Below are 18919 nucleotides of genomic sequence, written 5' to 3' on the forward strand. Positions count from 1 at the left end.
AAATACAAATATTTTCAAAGAACCCCATGAACACCCTGATGATGGCTGTGTTAATAAAAAATCTCAATCGAAGGGACCACAAACATTAAAAAATGCTCCCAAAACACCCATAACATCTAAAACTACAAAAGTACCTAAATTCAATAATATTTAAGATTGAAATAAATCATCAAACACTTGAAGTAAAAATCCATCCACCCTCCACAACAGTTTGTTGAGATGGATAATTCTAAAAATTACTTTAACTCAAAAAGAGCCAATGTCTAGTCGAGAATATCATTAGGATTCATTCACAATTTGTCTCTTGCCAATAAGGATGTTGCAAACATCCTCTAACTGGTGGTTTTGCCATCAAATGGCACCACACAGTGGATTCCACTGCCAAATGGCTTTACAGGTAAACGGTTATGACCGACACCCTTTAAACTGAGTGGTTCGTCATGAAATAGCACGATTATATTACTATCATGGTCAAAGCCCATATGTCAAAAACACAAGTGCTCCTTCATAGGCTTTTACCATGCATAAGTGGGTACCAACTACTAAGGCTTCATTTGTGATGATTTTCTTACTCTTCTTATTACACCTTTTCAGTACTAAATCTAAAATTTTTGTACTAAAAATTTGTTTTAAGAAGCTATAAGGAAGCTATGTCCCACCTACCTCTTCAAAATAGATAAAAAAAAATGATTCATCAACTAGATCTCCCCAAAATCTTTCTCAAAAGCTATTAATAGGAGAACAAGAGCCATCTAGTTTTGATGAATAACGAGATATATTAACACTTTAACATACTAATTTTATCTATTTTATCTATTTTGCATTATCTATCTTTTGATAAATATACTTGTACATTGATATTTCATTATCTAATTTTTCAATAGATGATCATCCATCTAACCTAAAACATTTTTTAAGAGTTATTTGGCTAGTATTTAAGTAACTTCTATAAGTTTAGATTGGGACGGCTTTCTTACTGCTTTTTAAAACAACTTTTTAGTATAAAAGTTTTATTTATTTTTACAAAAAAACTGTTTTAAGAAGCAATAAAAAACCATCTAAGACCAAGTCTTAGTAAATCTTGAGAGGATTAAAATCTGAAAATTGTTTGGCAATACACTGGATAAATTTTGCAAAATTCTAAGAAATTATTTAATTATTAAAATTTGCATGTGAGAGAAATCCTTAAATCCAATGAGAATTAGGATTTAAAAAATATATATTATCAAAAAGGGAAAAAAGTTGAATCGAAGCATCCAGTTGTAAATTCCATGGTAGCCTTTGGATTAGCTTTTAAATAAACAAAATACAAATTTAGATTGATTAACTATATGTTTTATTAATCTCAAAGTAAATCCAATGACTCAAATCCATTATGACGTCAAGATAACCTTACCCAAATTTTTCCTAAAAAGCAATGAGTCCGGCAAAATTTTATTTTAAAAAAGAAATCAAACCCTTTAGCCGCATTTGTGACAGCTTTCTTACTACTTTCTAAAGCAGCTTTTTAGTACATATTTTGTTTTTTAAAAGAAAATTATGTACTATAAAACTGCTTTAGAAAGCAATAAAAAAATCATCTCAAACGAAACCTTCTTCTAAACAATGCCACATCCGTCTGCACTATCTTTTTTCTACAATAATTCTGCTATTGCATAACATTTTTTCATTAAGTAACATCAATCTGCATCACATTTCTCATGCTTCGGCTATTGACAAGAAATACTAAGTAACATACTAACAATACATAATGAACTCAATGCATGCAGAAAATCTATAGTTTACTGAAAATTTTATTGAAATTTTTATGAACTTTGGTTTCAGAAATAACTGAATTTACATTGATAAAGAAAGGGTAGGTTAGTTCTGAAGGACAAGAGACTTGCCAAGAATTATATCGTCTGTAGAGAAATCAGCTTCTTTGCGGTAAGTTCCTCGACCAAAGTCCAAGTTATATGAGTCTGCAAGACCATCAATTAAGCCAAACTCTGGCTTCCAATTCAGCTCAGCTTGTGCTTTCTCAATTGAAGCAAAAAAGTGCTGCAGTTCATATAAGATCCCAGTATCACCATATAAAAATCATTGAAATAACCAGAATAACAAAAATTTCAATCCAAAGAAAGCTATCATCAGCTGCTGCAAAACCAAGTTTTAAGCTTCGTTTGGAACAGCTTTGTTATTGTTTTCTAAAGCAGCTTTCGGTATCAAAATTTTTACCTCAAAATTTTTTTTTGCTAAAAAATTATTTTAAAAAACAGTAAAAATGTCATTCCAAATGAAGCCTTAATCTTGAGTTCCATGCAGAAAAGCATGTTTTGAATTGAGAAATTATATGACCTTTCCAAACAGTAAATGTTTCCTTGCATATTTTAGATATAGTTTGTTGGGAATAGGCTCACAAGAATACCTGATCTCTGAATGGAAAGGCTTTCTTTTTCCCAAAATCAAATTCCTTTGGGTTGTAGTTAATGATCTCTGGTTCAGGAAACCCTGCAGCCTACACAAATCAGGAATATTAATAGATTGAAGGAAATCTTCCCAACGCAATTAAAACATATTTTTCTTCCTTAAATGATTTACCTTGGCACACGCCCTAGCCAAACCATTAAAGGTAACATATTTTGATCCAGAAATGTTGTAGACTTGCTTGCTTGCTTTAGGATTGCCCAACACCTTAACAAAAGCATCAGCCAAGTCCTGTAAAATAATTTAAGCTGGATTACAAGTGCCTTTCTGGAGATTTTACTTTTGAAATAATGTAAATTCTTCACAGATGTGTTATAAAGGAATGTCACAACAAAGTCGCTCATGCATGACATATAAATCTTAATAAATTGATAAAAACAATTAATATCACCTCCATATAAATTGACTTAGAAGGCATATATAACCAAATGATGGTGCTCCCTTATAATGAAAAAGTCAAAGGTCCTCGAAAAAATTGGTAAAATCACCAAAATATCCTGAATAAAATAACTCACAAATATTGATGTTTTTCCAAAAAACATTTCTTCATAGGTCATAAATTAGATTCCACAACTTAACAATGTACTCTTATAGGATAACCATTTCATCAATGCAAATAGAGATGGCTACTTCAAATTTTATTGTGGGCCTGTGTCCTTCGTGATTTTCCCTTCAAAGCATCCCATTATCCCATTTGCGCTTTACCTGCGCTTTAGTTGCGCTTTACTTGCGCTTTAGTTACGCTTTACCTGCGCTTTACTTGCACTTTACTTGCGCTAAATTTAAAATAATATTTTATTAATATCCGCACCTATCTCTGCGTTCGGTCACCTGACCCAATAATTTGCCGTGAGAGAGAGATGTTTCTTGGTCAAAGTCAACCCACACTAGGGGTGTAAGTGAGCCGAGCCGGCTCGCGAGCTGGATCGAACTCCACTCGTTAACGAGCTCGAGCTCAAAGTCAAGCTCGAGCTCAAAGTCAAGCTCGAGCTCGAGTTCGAGCTTGATGTGGCTTGGCTCGTGAGCTAACGAGCCGGCTCGAAACTATAATATTTAGGGTATTTTAAAGAAACTAATGGCATTCGGCTTATAATATGAGATTCAAACGTTGCTTTTAATGTCAAGCATTGCTTTTAATGTTAATTCATATAATTTCATTGTCTCGTTTCAAGTGAATGCAGCTTTTTATTAATGCAAAGGATCCTTTGCAGCTTGTCATTATGACAGCTTTTTAAGATGGCAGCCATTTCCCCAATAAAAAAAAGATGGCAGCCATTCATGGGTGGGAAAAAAAACTCTGTTTGGATGGATGCCAGGCGGAAAATTAAGAAGTGGGCGGGAAAAATAAAAAATCGGATGGATGAGAAATCGAACGGCTTGCGAGCCGGCTCGAGCTCGTTTTTAGTTTGACGAGCTCGAACTCGAGCTCGTCTTTTTAGCTCGAGCTCGAGCTCATTTTCCGTGTAATGAGCTGAGCTCGATAATGCTAAAACTCGACTCGACTCGTTTACACCCCTAACCCACACTAAGTCAACGTAGCATGTTTTCTTCCTAAGATAAAAATTAAAATTCACAACTTAACAATGGTTGTGTCAAATTAGTGCTAGCATGCAAAAGAAAAGTCTGAACATACAAGTCACGTCATGTTTTAGTAGTAAGACCATTTGCACTTACAATAAGTTTTTACACAACGCACATATAAGTAATTTTTGGTAGTAAGAGTTACCTAGTAATCTTAAAATGTCCAAGATGTGACTAACCTTAACATGTCCAAGCTGAGTGATTTGAACTCCAGAGTTGGGAATTGGAATGGGACGACCAGCTTTTAGGCGGTGGAAGAACCACTCTTCTACTGGATTGTAGTTCAATGGCCCATATATGTAGACAGGTCTTAGAGAAGTCCAGTTCACTCCCTTTGAATCCAACAGGCTCTCTGTCTCAAGCTTCCCCTTGTGCCTGCTCTTTGGATCAACTGCATCAGACTAATAATCACTCACAAACGTCATTACATGAGAGTACAAAAGAAAAAGGTTAAAAGGTTATTGAACTCCAAACTGAAGAAAATAATACCTCAAAGTGAGGCAACAAATCGGATTTGAGATATACTCCAGCTGATGAGCAGTATATATACCTGCAAAGTTATCTTCTGATTACATAGCAAACGTGACAGTTCATTGTTAGTTATGTTGGGTCCATTTGGTTGGTTGAAGTTACAGAAGCCATGTTTTGAAAAATGATAGATTTATTAAGATTTCATAATTTCATTGGATATAATTAAAAATAAATATAGATTTTAAAGAGTAAGAATGCCTATTTGACACCAAATTTGAGTGAAAACAAAATCACTTTTTTAAAACATTTTTTTTTTAGATTAAAAAAACAACCAAATGAACCCATAGATGAATTTCAAAAAAAAATTAGTGCTGAGATCAATTTGTCAACAGAAATTATTTTTCAGATTTGATTACAAATGTCAAGATCTCATATTTCAATTTTGAGAAGATGCAATAACTAATTATTTTGAAATTTACAATCTAAATCTTCAAAAAAGGCATATCTGAATATGGAAAATGTCATTCTACCAAGATCTCAGACAACTATCCAAAGCAAATAAGTCTTCTATTCTAGAAAATGAACTCTTATATGAAGAATATATAACCGTACGAACAACATCAAATTAAGCCACTAATTATGGATCCAATTACATATTATTCACAAGGATCGTCAAAGAATTGAGATGTAAGAAAATCAGTTCATGCAAAAGAAAATTTCACTATTGACTCAAAAGCTATAATGTTAGACCGGCCAGCTGAACCGGTCCATCCTGGACCGGTACACGTTTACAAGAAGCAGGCCAACGGAGGGGAACCAAGGAGAGGGGCGGCTGATTGGATGGGGCCTATGCACTAATGAAGCTTTGGGTTAGAAGGAAAATTAAAATTAGGAGCTGTTTAGGGATTAATAATTTGTCATTTTGCTTTAATTAGTTTCTTCTTCCTAGGGTTGGCGTCATCTTGAATGAATTATGAAATTTGAGATCTTGGTGTTGGTTTTAGTCTCTAGACTTTGGCTAGAGATTTGGAGAGTTGAATCTTCCTCTCGAATTGAAGATTCATTGTATCGGGTTGTTTATTTTCTTCAATTACTAAATTTCAAGAGCTTTCTTCTTGATTTTTCCTACAATTTTTATAAAATCTGCACTAAAATCTCTGAAATTCAGCAGTTTTCTCTGTTTTTGGTGGCTATTTCCCATCAAATTGGTATAAGCGCACGTCGATCTAAGGGAAACCAATAGCCAAATGAAAAGTGATAGTTTTAGAGAGAGAATTAGGTCAACTGAAATCAGATTTTGAAGAGAAAATTTCTGATTTTCAAAATAAGTTTGCATCCGTCCATGAAAAGATAGACGGAAGGTTTGTCATAGTAGAAGACATGTTGAAGAAATCGCTTGAAGTCAAACCCAATCCGGTGACATCTAAAGCGAAGGAAACCACCGACGACCATGGAAAAGGTGGAAACCCTAACATGTTTAGGGGAAGGGAAAACATAGAAGTGGAGATTCTGGAGGGAGAAGACGAGGTGCCTCCTCTAGAGTCACTTTCTAGAGAGGAGATGAGTATCGGCTACGAATGAAGGGGTGCTGATTTTGAGAAAATAGGGGAGAATTTTGATCGCCGGGTTGCTGAATTTGAAAGGAGAGGGGACTTTGACAAAGGATTTTGGTTTGAGCGCCGAAGGGAAGAGCTTGACAATTGGAGAGCACCTACTCTTTGAGGAATGTGTAGCTACGGAGGATTCAGGGGAAATGGGGGTGACCCAAGTGTAAGGAAATTGAAGATGCCTATCTTTAAGGGTGAGGACGCACATGTGTGGATCTACAAAATAGAGAGATATTTTGTAATCAATGGGTTGGCCAAGGAGAATTGACAGCGGCGGGGCTATGTCTAGAAGGGAAGGCGTTGGCTTGGTATCAGTGGAGGGATATGAGGTGAACCCATTCGGAGTTGGCGAGAATTCAAGAACTGATTACTAGAACATTTCTGAACCAATAGGAGAGAATACTTCTATGAGCAGTTCTTCGCCCTGGTGCAAGACGAGGAGCTGAAGAAGATTCAGAGAGACTTGCTAAAAGATAGGAGTAGCCACCCGGGCTACTGCCTCGAGGTAGAGAGGCTATTGTACCAAGGGAGATTTGTGATGCCACGAACCTCAATCCATTTTCCCCACCTACTGCAAGAGTTCCACGGGAGTGCGGTTGTAGGCCATTCCAGGGTACAGAAGACTGACAGTTGAATTATACTGGAAGGGTATGCATACGGATATGGAGGAGATGGTGAGGAGGTGTGAGGTGTGACAGAAAAATAAGTACATGGTTATGGCTCCAGGGGGGTTACTACAACCCTTAGCACTTCCAAACAGGGTACGGGAGGAGGTGTCCATGGATTTCATAAATTGCTTACCACGATCCGAGGTATTTCGAGCCCTACGAGATAGTGGAAAAGATTGGAGCAGTGGCATACCGATTAAAGCTACCCCCGACCGTCATCATACACCCATTATTCCATGTGTCATAGTTGAGAAAAGCTTTGGGGGAGCATGCAATTAGTGCAGAGTTATCGACGACACTGACTGAGGAGTTGGAAGTGGTCTTAGAACCATTGGAGCTAAAACGGGTGAGATTAGGTAAAGGGGGAACAAAGAAGTGCTGATTAAATGGAGGGGCCTTCCCAACTTCGATGTCGCTTGGGAACCGTATGAAAGGGTGAAGCATCAATTTCCTTCATTTCACCTTGAGGACAAGGTGAGTCTTTGGGAGGGGTAATATTAGACCGGCCAAAGGGTCCTCCGAACCGGTTCACGCTTACAGGAGGCAGGCCAGGGGGGGGGGATGGATCCAGGGAGGCGGGAGGCTAATTGGATGGGGCCCATGCACTAACGAAGCTTTGGGTTGGAGGGAAAATTCAAATTATGGGTTGTTTAGGGATTAATAATTTGTCTTTTTTCTTTAATTAGTTTCTTCTTACTAGGGTTAGGGTCATCTTGAATGAATTCTGAAATTTGAGATCTTGGTGTTGGTTTTGGGCTCTAGATTTTGGCTAGAGATTTGGAGAGCTGAATCTTCCTCTTGAATTGAAGATTTGTTGTAACGGGTTGTTTCTTTTCTTTTAGTACTGAATTTCAAGAGCATTCTTCTTGATTTTTCCTATAATTTTTGTAAAATTTGCACTGAAACTGCTGTAGTTTTCTCTATTTTTGGTGGCTATTTCCTATCATACAACTATAAGCATTGTGATATAATAAGAGAGAAATTTTACAGATTTTAGAGTACGTCTAGACAAAAGGAAATGTGATAACTTCAAACAAGCAGTTTAACAAAGACATTGGTCAAATACAAGATAAACAACAATTTTGTGGGACATTAGAAATGATGGAAGGTACTCAAAAGGAAAGGATAGAGAGGGACAAAGATAAACAAAATACAATAAAATGTGGAAGAAACCAATAGTAAACTAATGAAGATAAAGGAGCCAGGTTCTGTAGAGGAGCTTGAAAGTAGTTTGATGAAGATGAGTTTACAAAACAAATAAGAATCTCTAAAACATAATTAACTTTAAATAGGTTTGAAATCATTAGAAATCATTTCAAGATTTTTTATTAGTCCATTCAGGAAGGGATCTTACTGCTCCAGGTTTGGCAAAGCATCCAAAATAGGTTCTGCTTCAACAGCTTCACGCCCTAAATGAGAATAATTTGAAAGAGGGGAATATTAGAAAGATCAATATGTAATGAAAAAAACATGCAGCATTACTTCAGCAAAACTTAGTCATTTTATTCCTCTGCAAACTACAATTACAAATCATGCTTTCTACTCTAAACTGTAAACTCTTAATATGAATACAAAAAGGCTTCTCAATTCAGAGGGGTGGTCACCATTTATGTCGTAAACAACTTCAAAGCCCTCAGCTGCAAGACTTGACTTTACAAACTCAGAGTCTTTCCTATCTCCTTTCAAATGCAAGACCTACAAATAGTTCAGACTAGATGGCATGAAATCTTTAAAATAGAAGGTATTTACGCTCAACTTCAAATTAGCATTCTCAAGGCCAAAAAAAAAGCAGGATGTTGTTTTATCGTTGCTTAATCATGCAAAATAATTTTATATGGTATATTCTAGAGCCATCTAATGTTAAGGAGTGTGAATCAAAAGGAGAAGAAAGTTGGACTAGATGTAGTAGTGGTCAAAACTATTTTCAAACTAGGCTAACCACTTGGAGGTTGTTTGTTATTCAATTTTAGACCGGATTTAAGAAAACTTTAGCCTAAATCCTACTGAATAAAATTGTTGAAAGTTTAAATGCTTTGATAAATCTCAATTTAACAACGTTATTGACTAAATCCCACTATTCACAGGATTTAATGGATGTAAGAATTTTTGCTCTCGCAAATTTTAAATACAAAACCAAATAGCCAAATAATTTAGTAAAATTCAGCAGCACTCGTAACAAAGTGGTTCAAATTTTAATTCTCTCAAGATTTACCAAATATGGATATATAAGATTTGCTAAATCCTACTTGTAGCCAAACATCCCCTCCATATTTTTACACCAAAATATTTTTCACCCATCTAATGTTGAACTAAATTCAAAACTTCATGTGGATTTACATGTACAACAGGAGAAAATATGTAAGCTCAATGGATAGTATTGCTTTACCTTAGATTTGAACTCTTTATACTCCTGATCTGATTCTCCAGGCAATTGCTGGGTGATAGATGCCTTACCTCTAGTAAACAAGGTCACCTGGAAACCCAAAGTCACACACATGAAAAATTCATCAATATGCAATTATACTTTTCATTTCAAAAGACAAACTTTAAGCACAATTTTTTATTCGCACCTGATGCCCGTCTTTCACTAGGAGCCTGGTGAGAAACACTCCAATAAACCTAGTGCCACCCATAATTAGAATCTTTTTAGCACTAGATGCAGTGACTTGAAAACTTCCATTTGGTTGCAAAGCTTTCCTTCTACTCTGAACCAATTGAAGAGCAAGATTAATCAAACTAGCTTAATTGATAAAGATCTTTTGGAAGTTATTATTAGGGACCTAAGATTGAATCCCACCTGCATGAAATATCGTGCTTCGAACACTCAACATTATTAGAAAGAAAAAAAAACAGAGATCTTACATAGCATGATAAAAACCCAATTATAAGTGTTAAAAATTAAAGGATTCTATTACATCAACAATGGCTTAAAAAGTGATAATATCCTAGTAATCCTCGAAACACCTGTTTCCAATCTAACCCATCAACTAATAAGAAGCACTTTGCAAGCAAAAGTGCGAAATATTCATCCATTTGAAAAACATGTCAGATGGGAAACGTTAGATTCAAAAACTTGCCGTTTTTGTTTCTGGCTTTTTCCTCTATTCTAAACTGCTATTTATGTTCAAAAAATATATTTGATTGGATGTTTATATTTTTTATTTTCCAAAATAAATTAATGAGTATTTAGAACTTTTTGAAATGTCATATAAGATGTTCACTTTTTTTTAATATAGCTATTATCAAAATAAAAAAATAAGTGCGCACTCACATATTTTTAATTCGAGCAAAAAACAAAAAAAAGGACAAAAAACAATCAAATAGGCCTCTATAATTTTCTTAAGACTTTCTCATTCAAGCAATTTATCAAACATCTGTCCTCCATAACAATTTTGCTCCAAAACAAAACTACACCAATGTTCAAACAATGAAACAAAGAAGAGAAACAGACTTCAGTTGATAAATTCATGTATTATATTTACCCCCACTGCATTTTACTCTGCTAAAAAATATCATTTTGGCTTCATTATTGGTTCACCTTGATTGCGATTCTGAAAGCTGAGCCATTGAATTCGGATAATGAGGAAGGGAGTAAGGAAGAAAGCTTTGGGCTTTGAGGGGAAGCTTGCTGCAACACAACTAGCCTAGCCATGGCTTCTTCCAATCGATCGTTCAGCAAGTGTTGCCTCTTCCTCTTCGACTCTCTTTTATCCCTTACTTCTTCCTCTCCTCACCATATGTAAAGGATAAGAAGACCAGCACCGAAATTGGTATTGATTCACAGCCACTCACCCCATGCTCACTTCTCAGTTCATTTAAAAGTGCTCCAAGTAGGCCTGTCGAAAAAGAAGCACATAACAAATACATAATTTTGTATTGGGTACTCCAAAAATTGAGTTACTTAAACCCGCATACAATAATTTTTACATGTTTTAGTTCGATCGAGTTGCGTACATACTCTAATAAAATACAACACATAATAAGTGCATAATTATATATTTAGGCTTCGTTTGGGATGGCTTTTTTTATTGCTTTCTAAAACGGAATTTTAGTACAAAATTTTTTATTTTTATATTAAAACTCCGTTAAAAAGCAATAAAAAACCGTCCCAAACGAAGCCTTAATCTCATGAAACCCACAACAAATGCATCATTATGTATTTTATGCACTCTCTAATTATACAGAACAATGTACTCTTCTATTTCATATGTGAAATTCAATATTTAATACATAAACTACTTAAGTTATATCTGACTTAATAATTAGCAAAAATTATATTTGAAGGAATTATAGTTGAGTGATGGTGGTCTGAGGACTTTAATCAGGCGATGGTGATCCAAGGACCAAAGTCGACGAGCGACAAAGGTAGGAATAACTGTAGTTGAGCGATGGAGGTGGGGGATCGTAGTCAAAGATGGTGGCCTAAGAATCATAGTTTAGGGTTTAGTTCTAATGACCATAGTCAAACAATAGTAATCCGTGATCGTAATCGACGGGCATTGGTAGTATGAGGACTATAGTCGGGTGATAGTGATTCAAGTACGTAGTTGGATGATAGTGATTTGAGGACCATAGTAGGTGGGCAACAAGACCGCAAAAAAGTGACGAAGGTTGAAGAGATCATATTTGGCAATGGTGGTTTGAGGATCATAGTAAAAAAATGATAGTTTGAGGACTATAGTCGGTGAGGAACAATGGTCTAAGTGTTGTAGTCGAGCGGTGGTGGTCTGAGGACCGTAGTTGGCAGACAATAGAGATCGAATGGACCATAGTGTAATAACCTAAACATTTGGCATTAAGCTTGTGAGCGCTGAGGTGCTGGTCCTTGAGCGCAACGATGCCATAAATCATCGCCGCAACATTGAAGCCACTATTTTAACGGTAATTCTTGTTTCAACATGCAGCGCTGTAGTGCTGGATTAGGCACTATGGTGCTAGGACACTAATGAAATTTTTATATATATTAAATTATAAATATCCCTGCCACCCTCACCCCTCCGCTCACTCTCACAGGGCTTAACTGGGAAGGAAAGGGAAGGAAGGGAAGTAGAGAGAAGAAGAGGATAGAGGAAGCTCTCCAAGGTTTTTTTTCCATCATTCCTCTTATGAATTTTGTTTTATTCGTTGTAAGTAACTATCATCTTACTTTAATTTTTAATAATACTAATTTTTTGAATTTTATCTCTCTTAAAGTTGCCTAAAATGTATTATCTCCTAATTCGTGAGCTTTTGCCGTATGATTTTTTTATATATTATAGATTTAATCATTCTAAAAAATATAATATATTTTATTACATTTTAATGAAATAAAAATATGTATATGAATGTTTCAGTGAAATGAGAAGAGAAAAGGTATATTGAAAATAAGTTGAAAGTGATACAAAGATGTATGTGTTAAAATGATTGATAGGACTGATATGTACTGAAATGTGCTACTGATCTAACTGAAAGAATGAAGTGAACTGATCTGACTGAAAGGATATACTATTTAATATCAAATAAAAATTATATGATATTCCCACGTGATACCCTCAAGATTCATTGATTCACTGATGGGAGTCATAAGGAGATGGAGTCTGATTAGGAGTTAAAAAATGTCAAGGTGAATGATTCAAGTGATTCGTTGATTGAGAGTTATAAGGAGTTCATTAATTAGGAGTTATAAGGGGAAATTGATCAGAGTCATAATTGCATGAGCAAGATACAAGATACCGTCATATGAATATCTAATATATATGTCACTAATTCTTAATTATTGATACTGATAACAACTATTGTACTGATACTATTATTGTTATTCTTACTACTTATTATTATTGATTTTGGATACTATACTGACAAAGATTACTGATAAATATAATGATGAATAAATGTAATTGATTATTGATGAATATTACTGATACTGTATAGATACTGATTATTATTGCTGCTTGTTATTACTGAATATAGATATTGATACTGCTGCTATAATTGATAGTCTAACATGAATAATTTAATGATAAGATTGAATAAAACTAACTGAATGATAAAGATAGGCTGGCCAATTGATTAAATAAGGTAATGATTATTGATGCATAGTTTACTTACACGATTTATAGCATAATATTTCTCTTTTATCTTGCATTAAATTTAGTTGTAAGATTTTGTTTACTTGCTGGGTTATCTACTCATTATATGGTTTCTACATATTTTCTGGAAAAGATAAGAACCCTATGGATTGAGGCTTTGCACAGCATGTGTGATTTTTCTTTCAGCACTTTTAGTTTATTTTATAGTCTTGATGTCTGTATAGTAATAGACTGATCTTTTTAAATCATGATTATTGTATATATGTTATTTTTTGCTAGTAATAATTGTACATGTTGATGAATGAATGCATTTCTTTTTGTTGTTTATGTGAAATTTGTAAGCACTAGTTAAATGTTATTAACAATTTAGAAAGAATGATACAATTCTTCTATTTTTGATCCCATGATGTGACACATTATTGGGAGACTCATGTTGGAGGGACCTTAGTCGAGTACCAATGGTAAAATGAATGTAATCAAGTGATGGTGGTCATATGATGTAATTAGAGAGTGACAAATGTTAGAAGGAATATATTCGGGCAACGGTGATCTAAAGATCATGGTCAGTGATAGAGTCAGGGGGTCGTAGTCAAGTGGCTGGGTTTGTGGACCATTACCAGAAGATGGTGGTCTGATGATCATAGTCTAGTGATGGTGGTATGAGGATTATAGTCGACGGATGCTGAGATTGGAAATACTATAGTCAATGGGCAACTAAGGTTGGAAGGATTGTAGTTAGGTGATTGTTATATAAGGACCATAGTTGGCCGATGGTGGTCCGAGGATTGTAGTTTAAGGTAAAAGGGACCATGGTAGGGCTACTGAGGTTAGAGGAACTATAATCGAAAAAAGATGATATAAGGATCATATTTGGGAAAAGGTGGTTAGAGGGATCATAGTCAAGAAATAGTGGTCAGAAAGACCATTATCAGGTGATTGGGGCTAGAATAACTGTAATTAGACAATAGTGGTCATAGGGGTCGTATTTGGGTGATGGATGTTGGAGGGGTTATAATCGGGTGATGATGGTTGGAGGGTGGTGACTGTCCAGTGAAAAGTATGATGGTGGTGATTGGTAGGCAAAGTTCTAGCAATGGTCTAGTGGTGGTCGGGTGATGGCCATGTAAAGGAGGTCCAACAATAATGGTCGGTCGATGATAGTTCCAAAAATGGTGGTTAGGAAAACTTTTGGAGATGTTGTCCAAGAGGAGATCATGTATTGGCCAGGTAGAAGTCTGACGACAACAGCCGGTGTTCGAGCGGAGTTCTCAGATTCTTTTCACTTCAAAACTCTCTTAAATCTCTAGCCAAGGTCCAAGCCTCCCCCTTATATATAGAGTAGGGGTAACAGTAGTTCAAGTATTATAATCAATAATAGAGGTCGGAGGGACCGTAGTCAAGTAACTGAGGTCAAAGGGATCGTAATCTAGTGATGATGATTTGAGGATCATAATCAAGAGATGGTGGTCTAAGGATCATAGTCAGCTGGTGACTGAGATTAGAATGATTATAGTCGATGGACAACTAATTTTGGAAGGACTGTAGCCAGGTGACAGTGGTGTGAGGATCGTAGTTGTGTGACGGTGGTCCAATGATCATATTCGATGGTTAGAGGCATTATGGTTGGACTACTCATGTTAGAGGGATCGTAGTCGTGCAAAAGTGATCTGAGGACCATATTTAGGTGAAGATGGTTAGACTGATCATAGCCAGGCGATGGTATTTTAAGGGTTCATACTCAAATGACAGTGGTCAGAAAAACTATTATTGGGTGACTTAGACTAGAGGGACTGTAGTCGAGCAATGGTGGTCATAGGGTCTATATTCAGGTGATGGTGTTGGAGGGGCCGTAGTCATGAGGTGATAGTCGTCAGAGGGAGGGTAATGGCCAGTGAAAAGTAAAATGGTAGTGATTGGTAGGCAAGATTCTAGAATTGGTTTGGTGGTGGTCAGGTTACAACCATATAAAGGAGGTCTAGCAACAGTAGTCCGTTGATGGTAGTTCCAACAGTATAAGTTGGGCAAAATTCCAGCAATGTTGACTAGGAGGAGATCCTGCATTGGCCAGGCAGAGGTTCGGTAACAACAGCTAAGCGGTGAGGGCTTGATGGTGGTGGTGTTTAGGTGGAACTCTGAAACACTTCAAGCTTTAGAGCTCTCTTGAATCTCTAACTAAGGTCAAAGCCTACCCCTCCCATGTAGAGAGTAGGGCTTATTTATAAATTTTTAGAGTGGCATGCTCCATAAATATAAATAAATTTTGGAGTAAATATGGAGCACTCAATCGGATGCCTTGTATTGATCCCCTCAATCATGGAGCCTTCTTCAATCTTTTAAGTGCCTAATGATATCAGAATTAAGTGATCTTAGGCTCATTAGATTCTTCTCATAGTGCTGCTCAATTTGATTATAAGCATGCAATATTTGGATACCACTTGGTCACCCAATTAATGTCCTAAAACTTCCTAATATGTTTTAGGGCCTCAATTTGGGTCCATTTTGGTTTGGATTAGACTTATTTTTGCATCATTGGGCCCGTCTTATTAAGATGTTCAATTTGACCATAAGTTTGCTAAGATAAGAGTTCAAATGCTCCATAATTAAATTTTAAAGTTTTTAAATAAAAAAATTCCTCAAGATTCGTGCCTAATCAAGACGGTATATATATACACTACAGGAAAAAGCATTATTATGAGTGGATAAAATACGTGGATAACACGAGTAATTTGCTAGAAAATCCTTATTTCTAGCAAAATACCGGTGAAAATGACTTCAATGGTAATTCACGCGTTAAAAAATCTATACCGGCATAACATTTTTGCTGGTATATTTTCTGGCAGTTTTCTCGCACAAAATTTGAGAAACTAACGTCTTTTAAGGTGGCAAATTCTTGCATTTCTTTCCCTTGTATTTTTGAAGGATATTATATGTCAGAACAACTGGCAGATAATCTACCACCCCAGCCACTGCACTTTTATCAGCGACAGTGCCGGCATATATACCGCCAGAAAGGCTGGCAGAAATGCATGCCAAAAACAACGATTATGTTTTGTTGCATCATGTTGCCGATAGTGGTTCCGACGAATAATCCACTGGAAACTTGTTGCATATACAAAAAAAAACCACCTAACTTCTAAAATTGATTTCTAAAAACATGTATAGACAAAAATGTAATACTATATACATTCAAACATCCAGCTCTAATCAAGAACATCACCAAACATGTACTCAATAACAATTAACAAAAACAAGAAAAATATCATCAACAAATATCTAATAATAAAAAAGTCCAGATGTCCATAAAACGAACAAGTAAATATGTCCACGAATACATAATCGCATATGTACACATCATTAAAATAAACATCCACTCTGATTTAGTCTCCTCCTCTACTGATGAAGCTGTATTTTGCCCACTTAACTGCTCCCTCATCTTTCACATTTCCTCTAACATTTGAGTTTGTTGCAACTGCACCTGTGTGTGCTGCATCTCCATCTGTTGTTGAATCTATATGTCTGTCAGCTTTTGCTTTCCTTACCTGTTCTAGCTCGGTTGTAAGGGCAGCTACCTGTTAGCTATATAAAGAATCTTTGGTATTTGCTGAGAAGTTGGAGCCACCAGATGTCAAACCCTCATATGCATAGGCTTGCTAGCCTAAACAGTATACTATGTCGCGCTGCATTCCTCCTACTGCTTGCGACTAAATGTGGTACTTAGAATATTCTGCTGATCCACTAGAAGAACGTTAACCTGCTACAGCCTGGCTCTCTCGAAGTCGTGTATACTCCTCCTATGAAAGTTAATAAAAATGTAAGCAATTTATACATGGCATCAAGAAAATTAAACTTATATACTTACATAGGCTCTCTTCACTCGGTCTTCAACCCATTGCTAGTCCACTTGTCGCTTGTGCGTATGACTATGCAATTCAATAACTACCCAGCACCTATTTCTATAACAAACATATATTAGTATTCATATTTCAAATCATTCCAAAATCTAAAAATTCCCTTTCTTAAATAAGGGGATTTAATTTAGGAAAGTCTCACCATTCAAGTTCATTTTAATTTTGAAATTTCTTTCAATTTGCTAGATACATTAATTTTGGAAAGTTTCCTTATTCAATCCACGTTTAATTTGAATTAGAAAGGAGAGATTTGTAATGAAATCTCTTTCCTAATCAAGTTTGTAGAGACTGGAAACCCCAATAATCCCAAATCAATTACCACTCTTAGTGCCTAGTGAGAACATCCATTACAAAAGCAAAAGCATACACTAAGATTCATTCTTTTGAAAATCTCTAGTGAGAACATTCATACGAAAACCAAAAGGCATGCACCAACATACCTTCTCTTGCAAATGTCTAGTGAGAACATCCAAACTTAAGGTAATGAGATAATACCTGCAATTACAGGTGGCATTCGGGGCATCTTTTGGCTAAAGTCGGCGAGGTTTGGTCGACGCAGCTCTCGGACGCTAGGAAAGAAATACTCATCGGTTCATTAAAGTGCATATCTCGTCCAAAATTCTCATATCTATAACATATAGAAAACGTGGTGAAATATTTACAGTTACAAAGTTATTCCAATTTTTGAGCTAAAAAAATTATAAATTAAATTTTAAAAAATATCAAAATTCACGTATTTTGAAAAATGAGATAAGTGAAATGTAACTTAACCTCAATCTAGACAATTTCATGAACTAGGTTGATAACACAAAATTGATGGGTAGCGCCAAAGTCCAACTCTCTCACTAGAGTCCTCTCTCTCTAATTGGCTGAAATAGGTTTTAAAGATTTTGATAAAATGGACTAATGTGCAAGAGCTATACAGAATTATTGTTTGACTTATTAAAAAAACATATTTATAATACTCATAAAAACTTTTAAAAATTTTACTTTACACATAAGTTCATAATCAGTATTATAAAAGGCTACAGTAGCCCTAAACTCACCATAAGGCTAATATTGACTCCTATTCAAGTGCGTTTAGATGATTTTTAAATCAAAATTTTGAATTTCGGATGAACTCAAAATTGAATTTAATTTTAAAATTAAATATTAAGTTTTGAAAATAACAAATGCATTCTATTTTCCATGCATTCAATATTACAAATTAAATTTAAATTTAGTATAAACCTTAATATCTTGGAAAGAGATTTTTCATTTTTGTTGATTTTTTAAATTTAATTAAGGAGCTAGGAAATTCAATTAAAATCTAGGAAAGATATTTAGAAGCATTCAACTTGTTTTATTAATGTCTAAATTTTCTCATAAATTTGAGCTGTGCATATATATATATAGTAGAAGTTATTACAATTTTTATTAACTATCTCATGATCAAAATTGACTATTTTTATGAAATGTGTTGTTAATTTCATTTCAAATTTATGTTTAATAAAAGAATATCAATGAATAATATAAATAAATTATTAGGCACTCATTATTTTTTTTTCTGTTATGATTATGTATATAAAATAATTTGGATGTATTGTTTAATAGTATAATTCTATTTATTTAATAATTTAGTTATATTGACTTATAGTTTAGAAGATCATAAGTACTCTGTATAATAATTCAAACTATAAGATTTGTTCAAAATATTTTAAAGAACGCACCATGCTTTAGGTAAGCCTAATTAATGATATTATAAGCAATGCATTAAAGAGCACTGAATAAAGATATTATATAAATACTTTTTAGGAAATGGAAAGGTTTTTTTTCTTTCAAATTTATTGGAAATATATATATTTTTTTAAAATTAAGAAAATCAATTCCGCTAGGTGCAGGTTGTCCATCTACTTAAGGGCCTTAGCTCTCTTGCTATGAATCAGTTCGTCTCTTTAAATTTGGCTTTGAGTTGAGATCACTTTGATCGCTAACCCAAGTCATTTTTCCTTTTATTTGTTAGATGAATACTGATATTCTATGTTAAAATTTTTCACAATGTTGGTCTTGCCACTTGCCTAAGTTTGAGTGCACCCCCTTCCATCATTGTGTTCCATTGAACTCGTAAAGAGAGTCATGTTCCTCTAGTGTGAGGTGAGTGCAAGGAGGGT

At 35.0% G+C, this 18919-nt stretch overlaps 1 protein-coding gene across 3 annotated transcripts; it reads right to left on the minus strand.

Annotated features, from left to right (window-relative positions):
- Positions 1 to 1738: 1738 nt before the first annotated feature.
- LOC110113121 (chloroplast stem-loop binding protein of 41 kDa b, chloroplastic) lies at positions 1739 to 10582 on the minus strand. 3 transcript variants are annotated; one of them, XM_020845554.2, is made up of 10 exons: positions 10332 to 10582; positions 9364 to 9498; positions 9180 to 9266; positions 8398 to 8488; positions 8148 to 8202; positions 4537 to 4597; positions 4227 to 4448; positions 2581 to 2697; positions 2408 to 2497; positions 1739 to 2040 (listed from the first exon to the last, which is right to left on the minus strand). In XM_020845554.2, exons 1-10 carry the CDS (start codon positions 10443 to 10445, stop codon positions 1861 to 1863), a joined length of 1152 nt encoding a protein of 383 aa, XP_020701213.1. In that variant the 5' UTR covers positions 10446 to 10582; the 3' UTR covers positions 1739 to 1860. The 3 variants fall into 3 exon arrangements, with proteins under 3 accessions (XP_020701213.1, XP_020701215.1, XP_028556965.1); XM_020845556.2 differs by having other exon boundaries at positions 9364 to 9493; positions 10332 to 10527; XM_028701132.1 differs by lacking the exon at positions 10332 to 10582 and adding an exon at positions 10276 to 10301 and having other exon boundaries at positions 9364 to 9493.
- Between the last annotated feature and the right edge of the window lie 8337 nt (positions 10583 to 18919).

This window comes from Dendrobium catenatum, unplaced genomic scaffold (assembly GCF_001605985.2).
Source record: "Dendrobium catenatum unplaced genomic scaffold, ASM160598v2 fragScaff_scaffold_151, whole genome shotgun sequence".
Classification (NCBI taxonomy): Eukaryota; Viridiplantae; Streptophyta; class Magnoliopsida; order Asparagales; family Orchidaceae; genus Dendrobium; species Dendrobium catenatum.